This window comes from Mastacembelus armatus, chromosome 8, assembly GCF_900324485.2.
Source record: "Mastacembelus armatus chromosome 8, fMasArm1.2, whole genome shotgun sequence".
In the NCBI taxonomy this organism is placed as follows: Eukaryota; Metazoa; Chordata; class Actinopteri; order Synbranchiformes; family Mastacembelidae; genus Mastacembelus; species Mastacembelus armatus.
In genome coordinates this window covers 19283853-19301909 of record NC_046640.1, presented here as the reverse complement: position 1 = coordinate 19301909, position 18057 = coordinate 19283853, and the positions used below count along the sequence as shown (strand labels likewise).

General features: G+C 38.5%; 2 protein-coding genes across 2 annotated transcripts; both read right to left on the bottom strand.

The window, feature by feature from the left end:
- Positions 1–1127: 1127 nt before the first annotated feature.
- LOC113141274 (ras-related protein Rap-1b-like) lies at positions 1128–2551 on the bottom strand. The gene has a single exon (XM_026325590.1). It carries the CDS (start codon positions 2424–2426, stop codon positions 1803–1805), a length of 624 nt encoding a protein of 207 aa, XP_026181375.1. The 5' UTR covers positions 2427–2551; the 3' UTR covers positions 1128–1802.
- A 10728-nt stretch (positions 2552–13279) lies between these two features.
- LOC113140253 (uncharacterized) lies at positions 13280–16863 on the bottom strand. Its single transcript, XM_026324047.2, has 4 exons — positions 16752–16863; positions 16581–16671; positions 15855–16175; positions 13280–15775 (listed from the first exon to the last, which is right to left on the bottom strand). The coding sequence occupies exons 1-4, from the start codon at positions 16764–16766 to the stop codon at positions 15420–15422; spliced, it is 783 nt and encodes a 260-aa protein (XP_026179832.1). The 5' UTR covers positions 16767–16863; the 3' UTR covers positions 13280–15419.
- Between the last annotated feature and the right edge of the window lie 1194 nt (positions 16864–18057).

Genomic DNA, 18057 nt, shown 5'->3' with positions numbered 1-18057 from the left:
TCAGGTGTGGCAGTAAGGTGGTTTTCATACTCGCATGTCCATTTACATTACATGTGGAAGTGGGAGAGAGCCGAGTGCCAATCCTCCTTCTCATCGTCGTCATCATTTGCTTTTAGATTTTTAAAACTTGTTGCACTTTTTGTTTGTAATGAAAACCTGCAGATTGTCTTCCTACAAGACACTACTGCATACTAAACAGGCACAAGTTTCCAGACTGCTATCTGCCGAAACACCTGAGTGTGTACACTATATATAACGTAGTGTGCACTAAATGCATCACAAACTAATGTAGCATTACAGCCGTTTTTTTTTTCTTGTCTCTTATTACTCTCAGATTTTTTGAGAACCTGACATTTTCTGAGACCTTCCTCATGCGAACTTAAAAGAGCCTTTAAGTTGCTGCACTATTGGTAGATAGTGACCACCAGAGGGCAATACAACACAGATCTGAGAGATCATGGAACTGATAAAGTGTATGTGTGTGTTAGACTGATGCAACGAGTCTAGTCTTTTGCTTTACTTTGCCTTGATAATACACTCTATCAATAATACTCTTCTTACACAGTACTGTCAGTACTTTAAAGTGACGCAACAGTGTTTTTTAAGGATTTCTGGCTGGACTGTTCTCGAGAAAAGAAGTTGTCTCTTAGTTAACGCAATACAATGTGGACTGTAACAGGTTCTACCTTTTACATAACAACTGGCTCCATTTGCAATAACTGTATACTTTACAGTATGCAGTATGTTTAACATCAATTTAACACAGAGTAATCGGTTTAAAAAGCCCAACCTTTCCAAATACTAACCAAAATCTTTATCAGGAAAAAAATATGCAGCCAAGTCAAATGCATGTAATGTAGTCGAATTTTATTTAGAGGAGACATCTGTGTTAGATTAGTACATATGTTTAAATATGACATATTGTGAATCTACCCATTGTACTCTAATAATGCCTTGTTCACCATCACTGCCTAATGAGCATATTGGATATATAACGCAAACATCAATGAGATTGTTTTCTATTCACCATGACACCCATGGTGAATAGAAAACAATCTCTTAATCAAAATAAATGGTCAGTTATCCATTAAGGTAAACTCCCTTTAAAAAGAACTTTTTCACCACACAGAGAGAAACACCAGTAAATGTACATTATTTGCTTCAAAATCATTGTTTATATCTTAACAGCAGTTGTATAACAGTGACACAAAGCAGCGTTTCAGAGTTGCAGGACAGCTTCCAGGTGAGGTTTGCCTTCAGTCGTTCGTTTGATTGATAAAACCATCATATGTGGACACATGTCAGCCAGACTTTTGCACAACCTGTCACTTCAATTGTTGCACTTTTTTGAACACCAGTAGCACAAAACCCCAAACTGAAACATCACTTAGAAAGAGATTTGAGCAGTCATCATTTATTACAGCATCAGTTTTGACATTCACAGTAAGTAGTTTGTGCGCACTATCTCATTTTTTGTAACTGATCAAACAGGTGTTGAACCACATTTTTTCATGCCTTTAAGCTGGTTTATTTAACATGATTACATGTTTGTCCTTGTCATAGCTTCTCTATGCCTGTAATGCTGCTGTGTGGCTAGGACGCAACATTTACGAGACTGATAATGGAACATAATTTATTAACTCAGTATTTCTTTAGTCTTAAAACACTAACACTGTCTCTTGGTTTGTTCCTGTCCAGTCAGCTCCTCACCAACAAAGCCCTGCCAGTCTCTGTTTGGCAGTTTTCTCTCGTCTTCTCAGTCTCCTTTTTTTGGCTTTTGCCATTTGAGCAGCTCCACATCGTTATGAGATGAGGCAGCTGTTGGTCTTGTTCATAGGAGGTCGTTTGTTCACCTCCTTGGGGAAGGTTTCTCTTCTTCGGCAGAATGCTGGACTGAGTCGACTGGGCAGGTTGGCCTGCTGAAGCAGCTCCCTGAAAGCCTCCAGCACATTGATGTTGTCTTTGGCAGAAGACTCCAAAAAGCTGTGGTTCCAGTCCAGCTCCACTGTGGACAGCACGTCTTCGCTGGACACCTGGCGCTCATTGCAACGGTCTATCTTGTTGCCTATTACAACAATAGGTGTGAACTTGTCCTCTTTAATTTCCAGGATCTCCTCTCGCAGACTCTTGACTGCCTCTAGGGATTCAGGATCATCCACGGCATAGACAAGTGCAAAGGCATCACTGTTCTGGATAGAGAGCTTACGCATGGCAGGGAAAGAGTAGCTGCCACTGGTGTCCATGATGTTGATGACGACTTTGACGCCCCCCACCTCATACTCCTTCCTGTGGAGCTCCTCCACTGTGCGGCGGTGCTTGGGCTCAAAGGTGTCTTTGAGGAAGCGCTGGATGAGGGCTGTCTTCCCCACTGCAGCTGCTCCCAAAAATACTAGACGCACCTCTGTCTTCTTCTCTTCAAAAGACATTTTAGATGCCTGTTGCTGTTTTACTTCAAAATGAAAAGAATCTTCTCTTTTTATTTTTGATCTTTTCTTCTTATTGAAAAGTGTTTCAGGGATGGAGCTGAATATGGTTTTGTTGAAGAAGAAGGTGGCAGATGCATGTTAGTGTGGCTGTCAGGCTGCACTCTGTATTTAAGTTCACACACAGTACCTGCCCCTTTCCGCTCTGAACCAATCAGGACAGGGCAGTATCTCCCTCTTTCTGAGTTTACAGGACTACCAATCAGACACATCCATGCAAATCAAAGAGTAAGAGAAAAAATTGATTTTACTTAACCTTCTTTGTCCATGATGCAGAAAATATTTCCAGCAGAGAGTTCTGCCTCCATCAGCCCTTTGAAAAATGTTCCAGTATGTGTTTATGGTAAGTCTGTTTTATACTGACATACAGTGGTAAATTACTTTTTTTTTTCTTCTTGTGCTTCTGCATTGATTCTTAGTTTATTAAAGCAACTTCAGTGAGGACTTTTACACTTCAAAACAACAAACATACTTTTTAAATGTGTAGGCTGCATTTTAACATTGCTGCAAATAAACAGTCAGGCATGTGCACAAAAGAGAACAATTTCCATATGTTCTGTAAAATTACATTTTAGTTAAATCATTTTATTGATAAAATAGGTCACGTCAGACCGGTTCAAAGGATCAACAAGGTGGTTGGTTGGCTTTTGTCTGAATGACATTTGTAAATGCTCTTACCATCATTTTGGTTGGGAAAGGTCAGATACTTAGAACAGTCATTATAAAAGAAAACATGGAAATTGCTGATGGCAAAAGGTCCCTGTGTGCTGTGTGATAGGTTTGGTGAGGTCACTTCCCATAAGGGGAGACTCAGTGCCATCACTTAAAAGCTTGTCAGTGTTTATGATGCTACACTGCAAAAGGAAAACATGTACAATCCAACTAACTTATAAAATACAAGCACTGATACATGTGTAATTGATTTTTATTTGCTTTCTAATTTCAGTAGATCTCGTCTCAGTTCTTTGGCACCTGCTCGTTTAATTCGCGCTCATGACACTTGATGAATTGTCTTTGCCATCTTTTGAAACTCTGCTCACATGTCAAAGACTGGGGAGGGTGGCAGAGATGTTCTGTTCCTGCTCTCTTAACCAGCATGTCCTAGTTGTGCGCAGGTCAGATGGAACTGTCTTCATTACTGTGTTAATCACAAGCTAACATAAAGCACGTGCTTTGACAGATGCTCAGTCTGTAGAAGCTGTGCCTTCAGTATTGTTTTACTGTGCTGCTAGGATTCAGACATTAGCTGTGTGGGAAGCTGCATGGTCTGCATTCAGCTCTGACAAAGTAGAAAAATAATAGGATATTATAGTTATTATTATCATACTGAGATCTCTGCCTTGTACTGTCAGCCCAGACTTTGTCACTTGTTGCCATGATACCACCAAATCCATTACCTGAGCTCAAATGGATTTATGAGTAGAAATGTGTTTCTTATTAGAGCTGTCATTCATTACGGAGTTCACACTGGAAAATGGTAATAGTCTGTAATGGGAGAAGCTAATTAGACAATTAAAACCACACTTCATATGACCATATTTCAACAGCTACATTTGATCTGAATCTAAACACTGTGCTAACACCACAGGTACATTATTTGAAGATTGTAGAACATGTCAGTTTCTCCACTTGTTCCTTTTCAACCACATCTGTGCCTAGACTGTAAATTTGATCTGGTTACATACATGTTGGCTCAACACAGGTACTTCATATGTACTGTAAAAGTGTAAAAGTTATTTTCTGCTGAACAAACCTTGTTGTTTTTCAGTAACAAAGCAGAGATTGTTTTCGGTTTGGTGCCAAATATCTGCTTGAATCATAATTTACATAGATGCCTTGCTGTTACTGTTATGTGCTGCATTTCATTTAACTTTCGGCAATAAACCCAGGGATGTTAGCTCTGAACTTTCTGACCTCTGTCTCTACCCAGCCTACATCCTCCTCTTTCCAGAGACTGCACTGGTCTGAAACTAAAGCTCAAGACCCCTGAGCAATTCAGCTCCATCTCTCAGGTTTTTCACTTCATTAAACACAGGAACAAGACAGTAGCAGCAGAGCAGCCTCTATTTCTCATGACCATTAATTCTTATCAGTAGGCCTATAGTGTTTTTTTTTACAGGTCAGGACATTCTGCAAGGATAATGTGAAAACAGCCTAACAGGGCAAAACATATAAGGACTATACAAGCAGGGGTTTGTGGGAACTTGTGTAAAACAGTGAGTTTAATGTTAAGAGCACTAATTGTTTTTGTTTTTTTTAATACTCTGGATTATAAACGTGAAGTGAGACATTATGGAGCAATATGGAGCTGCTGGTACCAATCACCGGCTCAGAGGTGTTGCTCTGTAATGATGACTGGCTGTGGTAATAAGAAGAACAAGCTGTTCTCAAAGCACAAAGTCTTTTATTTGGTCACAGAGGAGGGACACATACTCTCAGGATCTGCTGCTCTGTTTGTCAGTTATGATTTTTTTTTTTTTTTTACCCTGGTCACTGGTGTCGTAAGTGTAACTGCAGGAATATTACCTAAGTTGGTTTAGTCCTGATAATAGCATGTAGTAGCTGGATAAGAGTGTGTGTGTATTTTATTAGTGTGGATTGTTTCTGTGTGTGTTTATTCAGTAGGGAGTGTTGATATGATCTACAGCCCAGCCCATCAATCAAACAGTCATGTCATGTTTTATTATGACTGTGTGTAGGAGAAAATATAACGCTGTCACACTTTGTTGATATAGGACTTAGGTGAAAAGGTCAGTGGTCTATACTTGGGATTTGAAAGTCTGCACTGCATGCACAAACCTGGAGTGCAAAATAAACAGGTTCTGATCATTTTATATAAGGGAGTGTAAGTTTCACCTGAGGATAAGGATCTACTCTTGTGTGGCATGAATAAACACAGATATACGGTAAACTGCTATATAGGCTGACCCAGAAGCCCTGCACTGTATTATAAAGTCATTTGATCTTTACAGCTGAGCTAGGTGAGCAATTTAAGAACTCATCTCTCCAGTGGAGGGTATGATGAAGCCTGAGCAGGCACACAGTCTGCTCACCGTGGAGTAAAACCAAGATCATTTGCCACAGTAGGCTTTTTCATTCCATTTAACTGAGAACAGAAGAGCGTGATTATTTATTACTTACTCATTTTTTATTTTTATTTACTCAAGAATTTCATTAACATTGATTTGTATCATGTTTCATTTGTACACTACATGACTAACATCCACAGCGTAGAAGCTGAAATTGTTTCTTACACGAGCTGCAGGAGGGTTTCAGGTTAGATAAGCTAAACTTTTATGGACTGTCTCATTATTTTTGTCAGTGAACAGTTAGATTAACATCTCCTGACACAGATGTAAACGCAGAACTCTAAATCTGAAGACTGATCCACCATCTATTTCACAGAAGAAACAGCATGATGCATGTGTAATGGCCTGAGCCAGGGATTAATCTGACAGCACATTTTTGAATGGATTCTACCCTGTGGAGATTGTAGCTGTGCAGATAGTTTTAAAATGAAAAGCCAGAACTTCCACAGACAGCCACTGTCTCACCAGTGATCCACAGATTTTAGCTGAACATAGATACAAATTGGGTTTGTATTCTTTCAGCATTAGAGCCTTAATCATAGCCCTGCAGCACTAACATGATTATAGAGACAGCGTATTTCTGCCCTGCATTTCTCAGTAAAATATGTGCAAATGGTGAAATGTTATGATAATAGCTAAGATCCATTCTGTTTATTTCTTACCTTTCACCAATTATATTTATTCTAAGTCGTACAACTCATCCTGCAACTACAAATGGCACTTTACAAGTAACCTAAAGGCCAGAAACCTCACAAAACCCACTAACACCAGCCCACTAATTTCTTAGCATTTCTCTTAATCCACCCTTTTCATTCAGTGGCTTTGTGACTTCAGACAGATCGAGAGCGCACATACAGGTCGTTCTCACCACCGTATTCAAACATCCTCCCTCCTAAGTTTGAGCACTCTGACATTGTTCTTTGGCTCTGGAACATCATGTCCTGGATTATGAGAGGTATGCTGGTGGAGGGGGCAGAACAGCAGTGGTTATCTACAGGGTGACCTGTCTCATTACACCTGCTCTGTCTGAGGAACTGTTAGTTATTAGGTCTTTTGACTGATAGCTTATGTGTCTATGCTGTAGAGATGGCATAGTCACATTTATTCTTTTTGCTAAACATGTAGTGATGACACTAACAGAGTGTCCTAGACTACTAGAGACTTTTCATGTTCCTTTGGGGTCATTACTGATGTAAGCGTTCCCAAGCCAGCCCTCAGTTTTTGTGTGAAGCTTCAGGAAGCAGGCTGCAGCAGGCCTCGTCTTAATTTGGATAGTGGTTTGGTGGTTGTCATGTGGAGGCTCGATGACTCCTCGGTGTAATGTCTTATGTATCAAGGATTTTTCTATATTAAAGTCATAAAACAAGACCAGGGCTACTTCTCTGCACCGCAGTGATACCTCCAACTTTATTATCTTTTCTTAAAAACTGTTTTCATTGTTTAACAGAGCACAGGCATTTCTTCCACAGTGATTGGATGTTATTATGCTGTTATTGAGTGTGACCTACGGGGAAGCAAATATAACTGAATGTCTCAAAATGTAGTTATATTCAGAATATCACATCAAATTGGCTCCAGGGTGAAAATGTGCAATCACAGTCATAGATTTCATAGATTTTTTTTTTCCACTTCTAAATAAGTCAGAATTGCTATTACTGTTTATTTATTTATTTATTTATTTGACCCAATTTCATATTTCAAACTTTTACACAGAAACTAGAGAAACCTTTTCACAATGAGAAAGTTTTTATATTGCTTACCAGTGCTGATAGAATATGCATGCTCATTACAAACTGTTGTGGGGTTGTGTCAGGCAAAGTTTGTTAGTGGTGAAGCTGTTCCTGCCCACCATGGTTTCTGGAAACAGCCTGGATAGCCAAGATGCACTTTAGGGATTAAAAAGAAAATCCGACATCCTCATGAGAGCTACCTCTCTGCACATATTAAAATACATGTGACTATACGTGTCACATGGCACATGTTAACATTAACACTCTCAATGCTAAAAATAATAGAAACAATGAGCTTCAGCTGGCAGGTTTTTTTTTCCAGCTATATGTGGCAAATATAAAATAATGCTAGAGGTCTACACAGAGGTTGAAAACTCCTTCTCCAGCTGTCTTTTAATGTTTTCATATGATTTGTGATTAACTGAAACGCCTAGAAAAGGATCTTTGCATATATGCACATGATTGCATGCAGCCTATAGGGAGTCATGCTAAAGGCTGGAGCTACCACTACACATCCAAGACAGAAAAGTAGTGGATTGTCTTTATTTATTTGTGTGTGGCTTTCAGCATTTTGAATATTTAGATTTATTCAGAAACATAATTCTGTAATAAGAAAACACAAATCCTGCAGGGGGAGTAGTTCTTTCTCTTCCTGTTGACTAATATAACTGGTCAAACAATAATGACCATTTGAATTATAATTATTAAGTCTAATAGACTTAGAAACTTCATTTTCAGCCTAGAGCAGATTAAAATTAAATGTTGTCCAGAGGTCTGGAAACTAGTTAAAGAAATTAACATTTAGCCACGTCTTATGTATTTCATAATGAATAAGCCTGTCCAACCCACAAAAGTCATTAACTCTTCTATTCAGGTTAATCTCTGCTCCCGGACATGTATGAAACAACATAAGCGGTGCATTCAAATGAAACCAGCAGTATTGGTATGAAAAAAGCTGCTCACAGAGAGATGAGGGAGCTCAACACCTGTGACATATAGATAACTTGCTGTGCTAGTTGTCCAGTGTTTAGAGCGTATGACCTCCACTGATATGCAATGAATGAGGGACGGAGAGGGAATATTTGTGTGTCTGTGTGTATTTGTTTAACTGAACCTTTGTAAGGAAAGAAGAGACAGGGTACTGTTAAAGCATTTTAAGTCCTAAAACATTTATATACAAAAATCAAATGTGTTTTTGTGGTTTGACAATCATCAAACAGTTTGACTTTCTTATGGAAATGGATGAATGATACTGTATTTCACGCTCCCTACCCACTAACCTGCATATCTGTTAGGAGTATCATAATAAGGTAAGTTGGTATTGTAGTATATGTACAGTAAACACAGTAGGTCACATTTTGCTGAGAGAGATTGCACCAATCTGTGGTTGCACTGCACCAGCGTTGAAGGTAGTTTTAATGGATTGTGGAGCAGCTTTAAATGATTAACTGGATATGACTCTCACCATTTGTGACATTTGTAGCATTTATGTTGAGTGTACACAAACACATTTTCCATTTGCCCTATATTCAGTGAGATGTGAATGAGTAACCTTTACTTGTAATGAGGCACAGGCTGACTAACACTGAGTGGTAGAATTGTTTGACCCTGGATCGTTTCTCCTGCTGTTCACCAAACTCTTAACAGGCAGGAGCACTGGTGCAGCAGAATTCATGACCTGTCTTTTGCGATAGAGACCAACCAAAGACATGTCATTGTACAAACCTTTTGTTGAGAATAATTACACTGTAGAATGAAAATATTGTGGTCATGGTGTTTCTTTTAGATGAACATTGGTGCCTCCCAGCTCCTGATCGTGGACGTGTGATGACTATTTTAATTCAACTTATTTAATCAGACATAGTTTTTTTTTTTTTATCTATCCTGTAAAGAGCAGTTATGAGGTGTTTAATGATGCACTGTGCCGGCAGATTTGACGTACAGTCAATGACCCACTCGGGAACCATCCATTAGCAGCTTATGCAACAGGCAACCTTGGGGCCAATGTGCATGTTCTGCATAGCACACATAGAAAACATTTGCTTTCATCTATTATTCTAAGGCCACAGTATGTATTGTTCCTCTTAAGACCTTCATGGTAAACTCATTCTTCAAGCGCTGTAACTTCAGGCAGTCAGCAGCCTTGGTTCAATTTGCATCAGTGTGACTGAAATGGAGGTAGACATTTCTTCTTCCAGGTATTTTTCTTGATTCCATATTATTTCACGAAAGTGGTGCTGTTACCACCCTCTTTGTGATAGTTATGCTCCTGCCCTTTTATGCAATAGTTGTAGCTAGAGCAATAACAATGTCAAAGTAATTCTAAAACAAATATGCTGCTGCAGTAAATAAACACAGAAATTTATGTAACGTAACAAACTTGAACATGCTACCTGCCTGCTGGTTAACTAGCTGGACGGGTTCGTTTATATATTTTACATAATACATTTATATTATTGTTATTTCATGATGTCTTTTTTATTCATTTAAGTGGGGGCTTTCATACAATGACACTTTTAAGGCACAATGATCAAGCACAGGTCTTCACTGTTTGTACACAGAGTTAATTGTGTTGAATCAGCACCGAAGGTGTTCCTCCTCAGCAGTCAGTGAGTTCAGCTGTGCTGAACCCTGGCCAGACTTTCCAGTGCGGGTCCTAATGTTAGCGTGCTGCCAGCTGTAGATTGCAAGCACACAAAGAAGCACACACACTCCATCTCTAATTTACACACATTACGCTCTGTCTCTGAGGCGGAAATGTGAAAACTCAAGTGTCATGAACCACATCAGGAAAGCCTAGTGGTTGGTTTCTGTGTTTGGGTTTTGCGACACATGACCTGAGGCTTTGTTTGACTGTGTAATGCAGCATGATAATGGTGACCAGGTAGGTCTACCAACAGGGCGACTGTAGACTCCAGTGGACCAGGCCCATCTGTTTTTTTATCAGCTGGTATACTGGTAAAGCAGCAGTTTCATCTTTATTTATAGAAATAATCTAAATAAAGGGTGAGCAGTTGCTCATCTTGTCATTTTATGCTTTATTCTTAAAATCAGGTCTAGGCTGGCATCTTATTGTGACATTGTCTTTGTGTCGCTGTCACTCTACCATAATTTCCCTCTTTGCAATTGTCTGCAGCTGTTTCGAGGGTTATCTTTTATATTCCCACGTCTTATTTGGATCATTTGGATCTTTTTAAGTTGTTACCTTGGCAACAGCTGCACTCCCTTCTAATATTGTTAAATACAGCTATTGAACTTCTGTGGTTGCCTTTATATTACTTTTCGAGCATTGCTGTATCTTTCACATATCTGTAGATCTGTGTGTGTGTGTGTACACAGTCTAGGCTGTATGTGCTTAGTGTCTACAGATGGAAGAATGCCAGGGGTTCAGTGCAAGGAGGAGGAACTTGAACAACCAGAGTTATATAAAATAATTGGAAGCTTATATAACTATTCAATATTTGATGTTAGATCTTTTGATGGTGCTCCTTCATCAGAGCTCCATTCTTGCTCTGAATTGGAACCATACATTGATTACAGGTTACATTTCATCTTCCCGGTTCAACACCTAAATTGTCACAATGACATATACTTGTCAAATATATTTGAGGTTGCTGCTGGAATGACATGATGATGTTTTCAGTTGAATAATGTTATTATTTGTATTTGCAAACAACAGAGAAGTTATGTTCAGACATGTTATAGGTGGCACGATTACATACAAAAACCGGTATATGAAATATATGACTAGATGCAGATTTGTTTTTGCCAAGATGACGCTGTGAGAATTGAAAATGTTTGAACTTGAGCAAATAATTTGTGTGCATCTCAGAGCTAATTGTACAGAGACATAAGACGAAACAAAAGAAATCTGAAAGAAAAAAGCTGAAGTCTCACACTCCCACACACAAAGTCTTAGCTTACAGCTAATGTACAGATGGTACATGGTGGTTGTACCACCATGGCTGTTTTATTGGCAAATGAAAACAAATAAAAATGAATTTCATGCTAATGATATGATTAGAAAATTTCCTTTCAGTCTGAGCAAACCTATAGAATTTGATTTAGTGTGTCAGGTGCTGATGCAATTATTCACTATGTTTATTGTTGGCAACCATGTCAAATATATTGGCAGATGTCTGTGCATGTGAAGGTGCGTGTCTGTCTTGTTCTTCCATAGCTTAAGGATTAGTGTAGAGAAAAAAAGTGTTTGTGTGGTGTTGATTGTTCTGTCACTACAGAAGATCCAGGTTTCCTAGAGTGTGTGTCTACAGCTCATTTGTGAAAGAGCAAATGGAGGGTAACAGCTCTTCTGCAGGATGTAGATGCTATTCTGAGAATCCACCTTCTGCTAAAGTGAGGTTAAGGATGACCTGTGAACTCAGATCTGGGTTCAGCCAGTTCTGTGGCAATTATCATGTCAGTAAATCAGGGACATGCAACCCTGCATCCTGTACAGTATCGTGCCTAAAAATCTCAACTAGAAAAATGCGTATAACAGGTGATGTGGAGAATATTGTATATAAAGTTGTTTGTAACCATAGGTGTTCTTTCCAATGTAGAATATGTTATGTTTAAGTGTAGAAAGATTTGTCTTAGGGTTCCTCCTCACTAGTAAGGAACATGAGCTGCCTTATGATTTTAAATACACCATCCAGGATTTGCAACATCGTGTTCGTCATGATCTGTGATCCTGTGAACAGAAGGTATTTCATGTGGTGAAGCTGTCTGTTGACTGTCTGTTTTGTTCTGAACTGAGAGAGGATTGAAAGAGAGACATCCGTCTACAGTTAAGATCAAGTCCAAATTAGAACAAACACACTGGTGCACAAAATATGTATTAAGATTTTTTTAATAACTAGGGTAATCAGTTGACAGAATCGCCTTTCTGATTACCAGCTCCGTGAACTAATATGTATGAAACCACAATCCCTTTATTTTTCCAGGAACTCAGTGCACCCTGACCATTGAAATATTATACACATGGCAGTAAATAAAGGCAAAGGCAACTGATCTTCCAATGAATAATACCCAGAGCTGCATGAGTTTGCCCTCTCTGTTTGATGTGGGATCAGATTGTTCCTAAAAGTGCTTTTCCAGGATGTGCATATAAAATTGCTGGTCTTTTAGAGGGACTCATTCGGTCATCAGCACCATAAGATAAAAAACAACATATTAGAGAAAAGCCAGTATATTGTCTACATGCAAGGCTCCAGCAGCTTCAATTCACCATGGCAACAATGTTTTATCTAGATGGAAGAGCAATAACTCAATCTTGTTGTTTTTGCAGACTCTTAAGGATGTATGCTGGTCTACAGTCAATGCCGCAACTTTGCCATCTAGAGGACCATGGCTGGATGCGTTAATAGGCTCAAATGCACCTCACTATCAAAAATGCCCCCGATGGCGAGTAAACATGTAAACAATATGTTTCACCGGTTATCTGTTTTTGGATGATATTGTTTTGCAGGCAGATGCCCACTCCTGTAATTAATTTTATTATTTCTGACCCGTCAGGAGATCCAAGCATCATGCAGGTAAATATTCTCCACTTGAAACAAGACAGTTATTTGCATTAAAAAAATACTCATTACGTAAAAAAAAGAATAATAATTGTTCTCATTGTGAAAAAATAACCATTATTTTTTAACCAAATTTTCTTTATTATAACATATAAACACAGTTTCTGTAATTAAAGGAAAGTTAAGTATTTTGCACATGCTCAGTTTCTTACCAGTGACACCACCTAAGCTATAGCCAGCATCTGGTTAGCTTAGCTTAGCATAAACAGCTAGAATGGCTAAGTCCAAAGGTAACACACCTACCAGCACCTATGAAGCTCCCTGATATATTAAAAAACATAAAACCAGTCTCTTGTGGTTTTACAAAAAACTCTCTACCCTCTATCTCGTAAGCACACACATGCACACGTTCACATTTATTGAAAAGATCAACTGCCTGTTTTTTGTCTCATTGATCTCCAATGAATCAAATTTTATTGTCACTATACTGGAACAAATGAGTTCAGTCATTTCTGTGTTCTGTCCATAGTAACTGATCTTTACTGTGTATCTGCTCTCAGCAGGGTCTCCCCAGGTTATGTTATCTGGCCTCTTCAGTGCCCCTCCTGCTGCAGGAGATATTGGTTTACCAGCTCAAAGGACCTGGGCCTTTTGTTTGTTTGTTTTTGACTAAGTGGAGCAGCAGCAGGTTAGAGATGCACTTTTTTTTTTGTCCTCATACAGGTTGTCATCACTGTCTATTACCTTAGCATCAACAAATGTAACTTAATGCAGGGTAACAGTTGCCTTAATTCTACAATGCATTGGTTTTACTTGTAGTTAGCTTGGTTCTTGATGGTCTCAGGTCTCCCATAATGGGTTTGCTCCTGTTACCATGACTGGTATTATAAAAACACATTGTGAAACACCATACCCACACATTTTTTCTGGCTTGTTCAGTTTACCAGCTGTTAATATTTACAGCACTCATATTTCAGCAGGGCATAGTTGAGATTGTGGAGACTCATTTCAGTTTTCCTACCGAATGGAAACCACTGAACTAGTGCAGAGAAAACATTCAGTAGGTTTCACGAAAGAATAAACACATAACAGAAAACAGACTGAAATGCACAGAGAACACAACAGGCCATTTGTTACCGTTTGTCACCACCCACCTGATTAAAAACAAAGGTTAAAGCTTGAAACACCTGACAGAGAAATTGTCAAAAGGCACCAAGAAACAGAAAAACATCCCACATCTCATTCCATGGTTTACAGTTTTTAAACTTGCCAACACTTGCTCAGTTCCTCCAAAGGAGTGCATATTTAAACCTTCCTGAAACAATAGCAGTGAAGATTTTACATTTTTTAACCTTGCATAACCAAGCAACTGCTCCACAAACACACATTCACAGCAAAGACAAAACAAAGATGTTTACAGAGGCAGACACTTAGCGCTGAGGAACAACATTAACTCCTGGATGGCATGACATGCTCTCATGAAGCTCGCATAAATCACATTTATTTACATTCATCACTTTTTATGGAGCATAATTCCACGATTCAAAAAAAAATGAAATGTCCAATTTACAATATTGTTTATATTTTATAGGAGCAAGACTTGCATCATAAGTACCTGTGTTTCAGCTTAGTGGCCACCGTCATAATTTGAATATAAAAAAAACACACAAACAGATTAGAAAATATGGTCAAATGCCGTTTATGATGAGTTCAACTAAAGGGTATTAGGTTTTGCCTTATACACAGTTGTATTTACTATCAAATGTAGAGTGTTAAATGTAAAATGACTTGCTATCCTTTCGTTATGTTTGATTATCAGTTATGCACATGGAATTTGTCAGTGTGTAAAGTTAAGCATCATTTTTAATGTAAACACAGTATTTTTCTTTAAAATGTAGTGAAGTATAAAGTAGCGTAACATAACAAAATGAAAGTACTCTAGTGCAAATACCTCTAAACTATATCTAAGTACAATACTTTGTAAATGCTTTGCTGAATTCCTCCAGTGCTTACTGTGTGTATCTCATGGATTTTTTAACACTCAGTATTGCAGTTACTCGCAGGATGGATAAAAGCAGAAAATCATTTCATCTTTTTCTTAGCAGGTAATTACTTATGCATGGTAACTCAAGCCCTCTGCTATGAAACCCCTCTGGATGAAAGTAAAATATAGTGAGCTGAAAACTACAATGTAAAATACTGGACACAATTTAATCAGTCACAGTTGTCTGTCTTATCAAAGTTATTCAGTGTCTTTCTGTACAAAAGCATGTTGTCCACTGTCAAGCAGACACCCTGTCTGCACATTTAATGATACAGTAAATGCTGCGCTGCCATCATGTGGTGAAGTTTGATTTCAAAATTTCTGCCATGACTTGTTTCCACTGAAGGCTAAAAGCATTGGCCATCTCTCCACTTAGAGATTTACAACCAGTAAAAGGATTTTTTTTTCTCTGCTTTTTGTTTTTGGAGAATGTTTTTCTACACAATTGTCTTTAACACCACAATCACTGGCCTAGATGCATTTCTGTTTTCTTTTTTTTTTGTTTGTTTTAACTTTTCCAAATGCTGATTTCTGCCAATGTTTGTTTTCCTTTACAGTAGAGATTTGATCATCATGATTTCTACCATAAAACAGATCCACAGTAGTTTGGCCCTGTTTCCTGATGACCCCGGCTCATTAGCAGTATGTACCGCTTGGCTGGCGAAAACCCTCCCGTGATAAGGCGTCAGTGAGCAGTTATAAGGCTGTCTTGGGTTTCCTTTCTCTATATTTATTGTACTGAAGACATTGTAGAGACCATGTTGCACCTCCTCCTTCCATGTGCTGGCAAAGACTGTCAAGTCAACATCTCCCTGGTACCATTGAATAGTGCTGTTTGAGGCAACCCCTTTGAACCGGCACTCAGCATGAGTCTCATTAATGGAAGAGTGAGAACTTTGGAGGCAGCCTGTAAATATCAAAGATTTTAGAGAGACAGATGGAGACGGTGACAAAAAATATTTAAACAAAACAGAAAATTAGCTCACCTTTTACTTTAACAACAGTTGTGGCAGATGATACTCCCATGTTAGACCTTAGTTTGCAGAGGTATCGACCCTCATTGAGTGGCATCACGTTGGTGAGAGTCAGACTGAGCCTGTAGTTGGGGCTCTCCATCATGAGTTCACACACATCCTCAATCTCAGGCTTGCTCTTTTCATATTGACACACAGTCGTATTTTCCCCCAACCAGCCAAATAATTTAATATCCAGATTTCCTGATAAACTGATGTTGCATGGCAGTGTCACGTTTTTTCCACACTCTGCCACCACTATGGATGTGGCCTGTAGTTCCAGTCCTTCACTGCCTGAGTTATCAAAGAGAGAAATGAGTGAGCACAACACAGGCGGATCAATGATTCCTGCCATGATGGTTTTCATTTCTTAGAGGTGATTTTTTTTTTCTTTTTTTGGTCACATTTTATTTGGATATTTCAGGACTAATGCTCTTTTCTGGTTCGAGTAACTATGAGTGACTAAAAAGAGTCTGCAGATTTAGTACCTGGGTTACACAGATGAGACTATGGTCTAGTAAAACAGGTTTAGGACTAAGATTATTTAGAGTTCTAAGAGAAGATCAGTACAACTCTATAGTAGTTATTGTCTCTTAAAGACAACAAGTTTGTCTTTTCCCTTAAATAATAAAAGTGTAGAACTTCATTTTCTAAAATGCTATGCATTTAATTCAATTTATGCACAAACCAAAACCTCACCTATGCTGACTGCTGAAATGAACCAGATGATGGAAACGCAGTCAAAAGCACACATTGTCCTCACACCAGGAGAGAAACTCATCACTTTGATCTGTATTCAAATCAATAATTATCAGATTAGGTGATAAAAGACAGATAAAAGCAAAACACAAAATGTTTGTCTATACTCACCATGGTGTTCTGCATACACAACAAAAATGTCTTTCACCCAGTATAGGTCCAGGTCATTTTAGTGTGCTCCTGCTCGAGAGGACACATTATATGGAAGAACTTTCAGTGAGACATCCCCAGTGTTTAAAAAAAAACACTTCAGATCATGAGTTGTCAGATTTCAGCAAGAGGCAACATGCCCTGGAATGAGTTTTTACTGTGAAACATGAGTCAGAGTGCCAGTTTTGTCTGTTCTTGTTTTAAAAACAAAGCTCTAAGGAGCATATTCTGACACAGTCTATGTTTTGAATTAATATTGTTTTTGAAAACCACCTAGTTTATGAATAGCCCTGAAAGGTGAATATGAATTTTGCAAATGCATGTGTAGTATAATTAAGCATTTACCAATTATATATGTTTAATAGTAATTGACCTGCATTGAGCCAGTTTTGTGCTATCATGTCCCCTTTACTCCAAAGAGCAATCTTCATATATAGGCATATACAAGTATTTCCCATGCTATGTTGTTCATAAAGTTTGTTGTCTGTTATTTCTGTAGAAAAACATGGAAGGTTTGACAGTTTACCTGCTGACTGATGAGTTATGGCATAAGAAGGAAATATTAAAAGTACTAATCCCTTAAAACCAGCAACACATGAAATGTACGTCCTCACTGATAGACAGCATAGACAATAAAGATGGTTTATTCTAAAACATTAGCATGAGACACATTTCTTTCAGTTGTATTGTATTGAATTATTATTAGTTATTATGCACCAGTTTTCAGACAAGGTGTGACTGTGCTACAGAAACAGGAATCTGCCTGCAGACAAGGTGTGACTGTGCTACAGAAACAGGAATCTGCCTGCAAAACATGGAATCTGTTAGGTTAAACTTTACAATGCTAAATCCTCTCTATTAATCAGCTGCACTGTTTGCTCAAGAACAGGTTTTGCTGAGGAACATTCAATAATTTTTTGAGTGGTTCAATTTCCTTGAGCTGCCACAACATGATCTGGAATGTGGCAGAAAGAATAAACAGTGTCAGGTGTAATTAAAGTAAGAACAAGGAGTCTAGGCAGATTTCCAACACCCTGCTGCTACACTGGCTACTGGCTAAGTGTAATGTGTGTGCCCTGTTGACAGTAAATCCATTTTTCCCTGTTACTGAGTTAAGCACATTTTACCTGTTTTTCTGCAAATCACAGGAACAATCGCAGTCAAGATGTATCAAGATGTATTTGCTCTGACAATTTCTTTCAGCCTTTGTTTTTAAATCAGAACAGATGTTCTACCTACATTCTTCAGTTTCACAGGCATCAGTGAA